Raw genomic sequence first — 11816 nt, 5'->3', positions numbered from 1 at the left:
CCCGGGGCGGACCACCCCTCCCGCCCCCCCTTCCTACGCCACTGTAAATAAGCACTTGGGTTTATTGATCATTTTTATTTTATTCCTGATAAAATACGTCAGTACACAGATTTTGAAAATGCCTTTTTTTGATGCTTTTTTTTTTTGTTACATTTGTACTCCGCGCTTTCCCACTCATGGCAGGCTCAATGCGGCAGGCAATGGAGGGTTAAGTGACTTGCCCAGAGAAGAGGGCCCTGAGGGTGCTGCCATGCTGACCCTAGTTGGGGATAAAAGAACCACCCAGTGGGACCATTTATGCTATTATGAAAATTTTGCTCCAGAGATGAACTGTGATACCTATAAGAGATGGGAGATCCCCTGCGAAACTTTGTAGAGGAAGGTTGGGGGGGGGGGGAGCTGGCCTGTTTTGCTGGCTTAAAGGAGAAGTTTGGGCTAAGCAATAGGGATTTTCTGTATTCCATGCAGGTTAGGCCTTACATTTCGCATCATGAATTACAGATGCGCCTTTATGATAATATTGGGTGCGGAAACGATGCAATTGGCTGCATGTTTCAGAAGACAAGACACTTTGATATTGTGGTTTTGGATGTTGTTTGTACTTTTCAAAAATTCATATAAATTGAAGGTATGGAGCAGATGGAACACAATAAATATGTATGCTTTGTATTGAAGAAAAATGTAAAATACAGGAAATAAAATCAATATATATAAAAGGCAAGTGTCACACTCACTCGCAAATGCGCAGTAGAGACCTTCTCTGCCCGCCCCAATACGTGATGACGGGGGCGGAACAGAGAGGGTCTGTACTGCGCATTTGCGAGGGAGGGACACCGCCGTCGCTAACGCTCCCCCCACCCGGAGTCGCCGCCGCCGCCACCCACCTTCCACCCGTCGGGCCCTCGCTCCACTACTGAAACAGCGAGGGTCTGGGAACGCAGCACTGAGCTCTGCTGAGCTGCCGTCGGTCTTCCTTCTTCTTCTCTGCCTGTGTCCCGCCCTCGACGACGTTACGTCACACGAGGGCGGAACACAGGCAGAGAAGAAGAAGGAAGGCCGACATCGGCTGCTCAGCAGAGCTCAGTGCTGCGTTCCCGGACCTTCGCTGTTTCAATAGCGGAGGGGCCCGGCCGGGTGGAAGGTGGGTGGCGACGGCTCCAGGGGGGGGGGGGCAGCGGCGAACTCGGCGGGGGGGGGGGGGCCTTTCAACCCCCCCTTCCTATAATAGCCCGTTTTTACGGGCTCAAAGGCTAGTATAGTATAAACTTCTCTATTACTTTGCCTTATATTAGCTTTTATTTTTTTTATATATTTTATTTATTCATTTAATCAAAATTTACAAGAAACATCTTGCTTAGGAAAGTGTCATTCAAAAGAACATTTTTACCAAGGGAAAAAAGAAAAGAAAAGAGAAAGAGCAATTAAATCATTACACTTTCAAAATTCTAAGACACTCAAGTCCATAAATGGAGATCCAAGATTTTAGGAAATCTAGGGGAGGAATATAACAAAGGAAGAAATAAGGTAATTATTCTCTGCTAACAAATTGTACAACTTCTTAGTGTTGCCTCTCCAATTTAACTGAGGCTAAAAGCGATGATACATGAGCTGGTTCAGTAAACATATATTTCTTACCCCCCCCCCCCCCAGCCTTATTATGCACTTGCAGGGGTATCTAAGAAAAAAGGTACCCCCCAACTTAAGGAGTAGAAATTGTTTCCTCTTTTGTCTTGTCTCTTTCGAGACAGCAGGAAATAACATCATTTTAAAACCCAAAAAGGGTTTCTCCTTGTTTGCCTTATATTAGCTTTTAATGTGTTCCGTATGAGTTACTGAAGAGTAGATTAGATTTCAGACACATTTCTAGGAAAGTTAAGTGGGGAGAATTCTGTTGGGATGAAAAGGAGACCAAGTAAAAAGACCAGAGAGCCAAGAAACAAGGAAGTTGCCCCTTTGAAGATTCTTAGTGGTACTGCTGCTTTAAGCTCACCTTATCCCAGGGTGGGCAACCTTGATCCACGTGGGCCACAACCTAGTTGGGTTTTCAGAATTTCCCCAATGAATATGCATGATATCAATTTGCGTACAATGGAGGCAGTGGATACAAATAGATCTCATGCATATACATTGGGGAAATCCTTAAAACCCAGCTGGGTTGCGGCCCCTGAGGGCTGAGGTTGCCTACCCCTGCCTTACCCTTATCCTTAAACACGTATATTGTGCAAGAATCTGGGATACATTTTAGGATTTCAATATTTGTAATTTTGCCTGGAGTGGATTCCAGGGGCACTACTGTTGTTCAGACAAGAGAAACGAAGGCCTCCAGGCTTGGATTTTTACGCATTTTCTATTGAAAAATCCATGCACAAAATTTAAACTAGCCATGGACGAAGAGAAGGAGAAACATGAACAGATATGTTGAAATGTTCTCCTTTCATCTGGGATCTGAACAATGGAGTGTACATCCTAAGTATATCCTGGGAAGTTTGCACTGTTAATTTTTCCTAGGATATATTGCCACCTTCTGGCCACTGCATTTAATGGACCAGCTATTTTAGTTTCTTCCACAAAATTCTCATGGTGTTCTCACTTAGGAGGCCTTTGACGCGGTCAATCCGACACTATATCCGGCCTACTGCGGGGAACCAGCAGTAGTTCCACCTCCACCATGCGCCATTTCCGGCGTGATGGAAAATTGTTTTTATTTTTAGCACTGGGGATTTACGCAGCGGTAATTGGGCAGCGCCACGCGCAGCCTAGTTACCACCGAGTTAGCACGGGAGCCCATCCTAAATAGAAGGCAGTAAGGGCTCCCCAGGAAATGACCGCATGGCGTGTGTACTTACCGAACAGCGATTTCCTTTTTTCTGCCTTTTACTCTCAGTAAAAGGGGCTTTAGCGCACAGCAAATCCATGCATCATAATTACATAAGTAATGCCATACTGGAAAAAGACCAAAGGTCCATCGAGCCCAGCATCCTGTCCCCCGACAGCGGCCAATCCAGGTCAAGGGCACCTGACAAGCTACCCAAACGTACAAACATTTTGTACATGTTATTCCCGAAATTGTGGATTTTTCCCAAGTCCATTTAGTAGCGGTCTATGGACTTGTCCTTTAGGAAACCGCCCAACCCCTTTTTAAACTCTGCCAAGCTAACCGCCTTCACTACGTTCTCCGGCAACGAATTCCAGAGTTTAATTACGCGTTGGGTGAAGAAAAAGTTTCTCCTATTTGTTTTAAATTTACTACACTGTAGTTTCATCGCATGCCCCCTAGTCCTAGTATTTTTGGAAAGCGCGAACAGACGCTTCACATCCACCTGTTCCACTCCACTGCAGGGCCCCTTTTACCGCAGCTTGGTAGTGGGACTCATTGATGTAAAATTTCATAGAGTTGTGATACCAGATTTAAATGTGGAATCCAATAAAACTATGCCACCAATCTTCTCCCCTCCCCCTGCTCAAAACAGGAAAAGGACGTTGCATACCGCTGAAATCGCTATTTTATTGTATTGAAACAGATGCAGAAAACCAAAATGCAGTTTGATGTTATTGACTATCTATAACTGCACTAACCATTGTAGACTTCCAGGTATTTGGAAAGGTACCAGATTGAGCCATAAGAGTTAGTAATGTGGGTAGACGGCAGTGGCATAGCCAGAAGGCAATTTTTGGGTGGGCCAACAGGTTGGATGGGTGGGCACTAGAGTTGCCAACGTTTTTGAAAAAGGAAAAAAACAGCAAACCTGATGCACCCATGCTCTGTCCCTACCCCACTCCCCATAACTTCAATGAGGGTTGCAGTGCAGGCTTCAGTGGCTGCAGGCCAATTGAGAGCTAAGGGAAGTACAATAGACTGCACTATTCAGCCCCACTGAGCCATGGTCCTCCAACACATATATGGTATTGAAGCCAAACACATGCTGCATCCAGAGAACCTCCTGGCCGTCCACCAACAATGGATACAGAGCACAGCAAGGACAATTCTCCATAAAACTCATCATATAAAGAAATTTTGTTTTCTAGTGTAATCTCAATTACAGACATATAAATTAACTTTAAAAAAATCTATAAAACAAAAGTCACTCAGAACCTAGAGCAAATCTACCATGCCAACACTAACTTCCAAAAACAAAGATCCTACCTATGAAAAAGAAGTGCCTTAAATATTATAGTAGGGCCCTAAAATACAAATACATTTATCAGGAAAGCTGAACAAGCCAAATTACTACAGAATGCTACATGGAAACTTCATGCTAACAGAATACCTCAGTCACACACACAAGACACAAATGCCAAATACAGAATAAGTGACCACAAACTCTAGAAATATAAATTAAATGGAAACCCCAAGAAACTAGACCTTGCATGTAGTACAACACCAGAGAAACAAGAAAGAAAGGCATTTGCTCCTGTGCAAAATATAAAGATGGCACATGCCAGGGATGGTGTTAGGGGTTGGTTCCTTGGCCAGAGAAAGCCTGCATGCTGGAAGCTGAAGGCGCAGCCTGGTAATGGACTTTGGGGTCCTTTCCTAGATTTCTGTCCTGGACCCCAGCCATGTTTACCATCAACTTTGGCAAGATGTACATTCCAAATCCAACATATTATATTCACAACATTGAAAATAAAATATTTTTTTATACCTCTTTGTTGTCTGGTCATTTTTTTCTCAAATCATATTGGTCCCAGTCTCTGGTTTCTGCTTCCCTCTGTCTTCTCTTAACTCACTTGCCAGGGTCTCCTATTTGACATTTCTTCTTTCTTCATGTCCATCATCCATCTCCCATCTCTGTTTTCCTATATTTCCTTGTTCAGTATCTCCCCTGTGTTCATATCCCCTCATCCATCATCATTCCTCTGTGCACCTATGCACCCCATGCCCAGCATATCCCTTCTGCGTTCCTATTCTCTCCCTTGTCTGGTATCTCTCCCCCCCCCCCCCCCCAGTGTCCATATACCCCCCTCTCCAGCACCTCTCCTTCAGCCCCCCCCCCACACACGTCCAGCATCTGTCTCCCTTTCATCCAGCCCCCCTACATGTTCAGCACCTCTTTCCCTTTCATCCAGCCCCCATACAAGTCCAGCACCTCTCCCCTTCACTTCAACCCTCTGCATATCCAGCACTTCTCTCCTTTCCCTCCACCCCCCCTGCATATCCAGCACCTCTCCCCTTCCTTCCACCCCCCTATATATCCAAAACCTCTCCCCTTCCTTCCAACCTCTCCCCTTCCAATCCCAAAACCTCTCTCCTTCCTTCCAACCTCCCCTCTGCAAATCCCAAAACCTCTCTCCTTCCTTCCAACCTCCCCTCTGCAAATCCCAAAACCTCTCTCCCTTCCCTCCAACCCTCTGCCCCTGGCAAGTCCAGCACCCTTCTGTTCCCTCCCCTCCCCTCCCTGCCTCCCCTTCTGGGCCAGCACGCAGCACCCCACTGACTTCCTCACCCTCTCCCACCCCTGCTGCAGCGCTTCATTTAATGTTGTCGGCGCTGCAGTTACAATTTCCCACCCCCGCGGCGGCGCTTTACACTTTACCTGACAGCAACGCTACAGATGCAGCGCTGACGTCCGACGTCCTGCTCCGGGGCCTTCCGCGTCCCGCCTCCGTAACAGGAAGTTACATCAGCGTGGAAGGCCCCGGAGCAGGACGTCAGATGTCAGCGCTGCATCTGTAGCGTTGCTGTCAGGTAAAGTGTAAAGCGCCGCCGCTGGGGTGGGAAATTGTAACAGCAGGGCTGACATTAAATGAAGCGCTGCGGCAGGGGTGGGAGATGGTCACGGTAAGCATCTGCTTCTGGGCGGGCCTGACGCTAAACTGGGTGGGCCTGGGCCCATCCAGGCCCACCCATAGCTACGCCCCTGGTAGACGGTGGTGTGGCATTATTTGGAGGTGGTTCAGAAGAGCTTAGAAAGTTGGTGAAGGTGTTTTTTCTTAGGAAGAGGTTGAGATAAAAGTCACAGTGTTGCAGCTTTCTAGAAATAGGGCTGGAAGATTGAAGTGTACTCAGTTTAAGATCTTTTGGGTGAGTAGCTCTATCATTGTTGAGCTGCTTGCCGAAGCCTTTATGTAATGAGAGGGGCTATTTAAGGTTTTTAAATGCCTGAGAGCTTTTCTTGCTGTTACTTAGGCATTTAGTGACTGTGGTTGAAAGAACTTTACTGGCTCTGGGTTTTATTTTTGGGGGCTCTGGATTTTATTTTTGGCGAGTTGAATTCTTATGTGGGTTGAGTTAGGTGGTTTTATGTCTTGTCTTATATTGTGAATGTTTTATTGTTAACTGCTGAGAGAAGACGCTATCTGGGCGACCGATATATTCAATCAGTCACAAATAAAATTTAAAAAAATTATAGAAATGGGAAAGATCTGGGTAAAAGTCTAATCACTTCTGGTCAATCACACTGACTTTTTTTTTTTTCTTCTAGAGCGTTGCAATTCAGTGGACTCGGTGGGCCTGCTCACGTGAAACTCGTATTAGAGTGGGAACCAAAGACCAAAGAACGGTGAGTTTAAAACTAAAGTCTGATATGCTCATGTTCCAACAGACCCCTCCCCCTCTGCCAAGCTCCAGGGCCACAAATATTGTGCACAGTACTTAAGCAGTTAACTCCATCATGGAGATATCCGTACCAGCTACATCCTATTCACAACTCAGGTACGTTTCCATATCTGCAAGAAGTTCATGGCATGTGCCAACCTCATTCCACAGTGACATTTGCCCATTTTATATAGAGGCATATTTTCAAAGCACTTAAACTTACAAAGTTTGAGCAAAGGCACGTAGCAACCTATGGAACTTTGTAAGTCTAGGAGCTTTGAAAATGAGCCCATAGTGTCTTATTGAAATTATAGAACCTTTGTGTTTAAATATTTAACTTAAATCAGAAATTCCATTATAATATGGTGGCACTGTAGAAGCTGGAAGTAGGAGCCTTGGTGGTTTAGACTTTGTCATTTTTCTATGACAGAAGTGAAGTGATTGTGGATAATGTTAAGTTCTTTTCTCTGAAAGTCATGAAAACCTTCACAGGTTGAACCAAACCCAGTGAACTACATCAGTGGCATAGCTAGGACTGAAAGGGCCCTGAGCACAAAAATTAAGATGGCCGCCTATAATACCATCTCTGCCAAGCTAAGGGGACCGGAGGGATGGGGGTAGGAGGAATCCCTTCAGCGCTGTAGTGTACAAACCCTGCAAAAAGCAAACACATTTGAACCCTATATAAAAAAAAACCTGTCATAGTAATAGAAATAGAAACTGAAATATAAGATACCAGAGATGCACATTTTCCAAAGCTGACATATTATACTTACACATTTAGAAAACAATACTTCTTTTGTACCTTTGTTGTCTCTCTTTTCTTCTTTTCTCAGTTTCTTTTTTTTAATTTTAAATCTCTTTTCAGGGTTTTCTATCCTTTTGATATTTCTTCTCTCTTTACTCCCACTATCCATCTTTCCTCTGCATCCCTATTCCAGCATCTATCCTCTGTGTCCCTGTCTGTGTCCCTATCCATATCCCATCCCCCGCCCTTTTCAGTACCTGCTCTCTCAGTGTTCCTATCCCTCCATGTGTCCAGCATCTCTTCTCTGTCCCTGTCTCTATGATCCCTCCATACCCAGCATTTCTTCTCTGTCCCTTTCTCTCTGCTTATCCAGCTTCTTGCCTCTTTTCCCCTTCTTCCACCTCCCCCAACCTAGCATATATCCCTCTGTCTCACCTCCACTGTCCAGCATCACTCTCTCCCTCCATTGCATCTCCTCTTAAGGATCCAGTCTCTCTTTCTTTTCCCTCCACTTACCCCGGAGTCCAGCATCTCCCCCCTTTCTGATCTCTCTCTCTCTCTCTCTCTCTCTCTCTCTCCTCCCCCACTTAGCCCCTTGGGTCCAGCATCATTGCTCATCTTTTCTTTCCCAGGTCTCTCACTCTACTCTCTGCCTCGATTCCCCCTCCTTAGGGTTACCATATGGCTCCAGAAAAAGGAGGACGGATTGAGCCAGCCGGTTTTTACTTCCATTGCTTTCAAAGCAATGGAAGTAAAACCCGGCTGGCTCAATTACTTCCATTGAAAGCAATGGAAGTAAAACCCAGCTGGCTCAATCCGTCCTCCTTTTTCTGGAGCCATATGGTAACCCTACCCCTCCTCCCTCCAGGCAGGTGCTGGTATCCTTCTCTTCCTCTGCCTCCACCCTCCTGTGGTCTGGCATCTCTCTAATCCTTTTTTTCTCTGCCCCCCTCCTCCACAGGTCCCGACATTTGTTCTCTCCTACCCCCCTCCTTCAGCAGGCCCCAAACTTCTCTTCCTCTCCCCCCCCCCCTACCGCAGATCCGATATCGCCCCTTTCCCCTACAGGTCCTGGCATCTCTTGAATTCTCTTTCTCCCCCTACAGCCTTCAAAAACCATGGTAGGCGGCAGACAGAGGCAGTGGCAGTGAGGTAAACAATCCCACCAGGGTCTTTCTTCTGCCATGCCCTGCCCACAGGAAGTGACATCAGAGAAGTGGGACACAGCAGTGGAATAGCCCTAGAAGTGCCGGCTGGAGGCAGTTGGTCTACCTCATTGCCTCTGCCGGCCGCCTATACACCATGGGTTTTCAGGGCCGCAGGAGAATACCGGACTGGCAAGGAGGGGGAGGGGGAGAGAAACAGGGAGAAATGCTGGGACCTACGGGGGGCGGGGGGGAGAAAGATGCTAGGACCTTGAGAGGGGGAGTAACAGCAGGTTGCTCCTACCATTAGGTGACCCTGGGCATTTTACTAGGCTCACTCAATGGTAGCAGTGTCCCTGAACTGCTCACTGTGGATCACCTGAAGAATCAATTTCTCCCCAACCTATTCCACCTTAAAATACACCTTTCTCCCTATCTGTTATAGTACTTTTATGGTGGTAAGTTCCAAGTTATAGAATGCATTACTATTGGAGATGCATTACGAGAATTATTATCCAGTTTTAAAAAAAATTTGTGAAAACCTGTTTTGTTTATGAAGGCTTTTTGCTAACAGGAACTTCCCCCTCTACTGTCTGTACCATACCTGAAAATCTCCCCCCCCCCCCTCCCCTCCAAGAGCTCCACTGAATGTTATTTCCTGTTGTTCTGAAGGATGAAAAGGATAAGGGGAAAGATAAGGTGGTGGGGAGAATGGCTTTTATTACCGGGAACATCCTGTCCTGTTTTAGGTTTTGCTGTAGTTTTTGCAAACAAATTGAGACATAAACACATCCCTGGTTCCTGATGCTGCTTTGATTCAAAGCCAAGTCAGTTCCGCAGAAGGGGACGTGAGCCCTGCAATTCCTCCCTCCATCCTAGAGGTGACAGAATTCATACATCAGATTGAATGTGTCCTTATTGTCTCCAATCTCCTTTTCTACTTTGACAGCTTGTTTGGAAATATCCAGGAGGAGGTGGTGCAGGATGCTGAGAGCGTGGGGCTGCAGCAGCAGGCACACCAGCAGCAGCACAGCTGTACCTTGGATGAGTGTTTCCAGCTGTATACCAAGGAAGAGCAGGTATGGCATCAAACAACCTTTATTAGACACTAACAGAAGCAGAATACATCTGCCAGCAATTTCACAAGAAAAGATGCATGCCATCTGCACCCTCCCCCACCCAACCAAATGCATAATTACATACTTTAATTTGTTGAGAGAGCAGACCAGATGAAGGTAAGTATGTGGCCAACCTGGTTCGATTTTCAGATCAAATTAGCTCCCTGAGTGGGCTGGAGCTTGGGATGCTACTGAAGCAGCATTCTTGACCTCTGGAGGGGAGAGGGAGTTCAGTTTGTCACATTCAAAGAGGGCTCAGTGCCTCAGTTTATTATTATTTGCATTTAGCTCACAGCTTTTTCAGTAGTAACTCAGAGTGAGTTACATTCAGGTACACTAGCAGGCTTATTTTCGAAAGAGAAGGGCGGCCATCTTCCGACACAAATCGGGAGATGGGCATCCTTCTGTCAGGGTCGCCCAAATCAGCATAATTGAAAGCTGATTTTGGCCGTCCTCAACTGCTTCCCGTCGCGGGGACGACCAAAGTTTACGGGGGCGTGTCGGCACCGTAGCGAAGGCGGGACTGGGGCGTGATTAAGAGATGGGCGTCCTCGGCCGATAATGGAAAAAAGAAGGGCGTCCCTGAGGAGCAGTTGGCCGACTTTACTTGGTCCATTTTTTCTTGCAACCAAGCTGTGAAAAGGTGCCCGAACTGATCAGATGACCACCGGAGGGAATCGGGGTTGACCTCCCTCTCCCACCCTAAAAAAAACCAAGAAAAAACATTTTACTGCAGCTTAATAAAAGGGCCCCATAGAGAAGCAGTGACAGAGTTGAATCATAGTCCAGTGCTTTACACCAGTGGGTCTGAAAATGGGGGATTTGGGGTGGGGGATCCCCTCAGGAAATGGGGGATTTTTTTGGGGGGGGGGGTCCCCTCAGGAAATGGGGGATTTTGGGGGGTGGTCCCCTCAGGAGGACGTGAGATGTCTTGTAGGATGAGGGGCAAGATGTTTAGTTTGGCAGAATCTTAATTGCAGTTCATTGTACTGATATTATGAAATAATAATATTTTCACAAGGAGGGAGATTTGCAGTAACAGCTAAAACTATTACAGAAAAAGAGAGTTTAGTTTAAAAAACGTTTGATAACCACTAGCCTAATGACTAGACCTTTGCTCCTCTCTAATGTAAATAAAGAAGAAAATCTCTTCAGAGAGGGCAGAAAAGCTTAAAATTAAACGAGTGAGCCAAAGGGGTGATGTTTAGAAGCCAATAGCCATCCCTGCTGCTGTAAATGAGGACAAGCGGGTCAGAAAATAAAGGCGATGGTCTTCTAGATCTCTTGGCATGTGAAGTAAGGTTATCTGCAAAGTGCAGAAAGCTGGACCTGCCCCCCTCCCCCCAGGCTATTGTTATACCTCCTCCTGTGCTCTCTGCTGCTATCAGGCACTTTGTATTTTCTGCCGACTTAAATTGTTACATTATGAAACTTGAGATAAATTAATCCTTTTTGCAGCAAAAAGCAGCCAAAGGCATTTTCCCCCATCTGTCTGAGTTGTTGTTTCGTGCAATAGTAAACTATACAAGGGAATTTGTATAGTCAGGATTATTTATTTCCTCTAGTCGAAGGAATCTGTCCGTTCTTTTCAGTGTACTGTTCTTATGCCTGTGTAGCCCTGCTATGTTTATAAAGCAAAATACAGTACGATCTTGATTGTCCGACCTTCACTAACCCAACTATCTGGCATATCCAACAGACTCCCCCCCCCTCCCCCAGAGATGTCATCGCATTTATTTCTATTAAAAATCTTTGTTTTAGAGCAAGGACATGTACAGTAATTCTGTTTTAGCACTCCAGTCATGCTGCAGAATGTGCTAAAGTGTTACGAAGCAATTTTTGAAAATCAGGAACTATATGCCTTTGTTTATGTATTGTTTGAGGGGTTTATGCAGTGTGTTTTCCGTATTATCTGAATTTTCACTTATCCGACAATGGGTTGGTCCCGTTTACATGAGAGACTGTACTGTAAAAGAGAACTAGGATCAGAACTTGTATGGAAACAGGATCTGTCTTTTAAGGGCAGTTGAACACTAGAAGGTGAGCTGTATGTGCATATTTAACCAACAGGATGATGAATTTTGCCGAGTGGTTTTGTTATTTGATAATTAACAAAACTTACATTGGGAGTAAATTTTCACAATAAGCGGGATATTCCATAGAGAGGGCACCAACAGTTAGGCATCCCAAACAGCATATGAACGCGTGTGCACACACACACATGCAAATTCCAACATTCCGGCTACACCCCATTCTATAAACTGGTG

At 45.7% G+C, this 11816-nt stretch overlaps 1 protein-coding gene across 1 annotated transcript in view; it reads left to right on the top strand.

The window, feature by feature from the left end:
- Positions 1 to 11816, top strand: part of USP43 (ubiquitin specific peptidase 43) — a 523315-nt gene that overhangs the window by 496904 nt on the left and 14595 nt on the right. Inside the window, exons 10-11 of the mRNA XM_030208099.1 lie at positions 6426 to 6503; positions 9381 to 9510. Of these exons, the coding sequence (XP_030063959.1) occupies positions 6426 to 6503; positions 9381 to 9510 (208 nt within the window). The remainder of the gene's footprint in view (positions 1 to 6425; positions 6504 to 9380; positions 9511 to 11816) is intronic.

The sequence above is a fragment of the Microcaecilia unicolor genome, chromosome 6 (genome assembly GCF_901765095.1).
Source record: "Microcaecilia unicolor chromosome 6, aMicUni1.1, whole genome shotgun sequence".
Lineage (NCBI taxonomy): Eukaryota > Metazoa > Chordata > Amphibia > Gymnophiona > Siphonopidae > Microcaecilia > Microcaecilia unicolor.
Note: the sequence above shows the minus strand (reverse complement) of the source record. Positions and strands in the feature narration are given on the sequence as shown.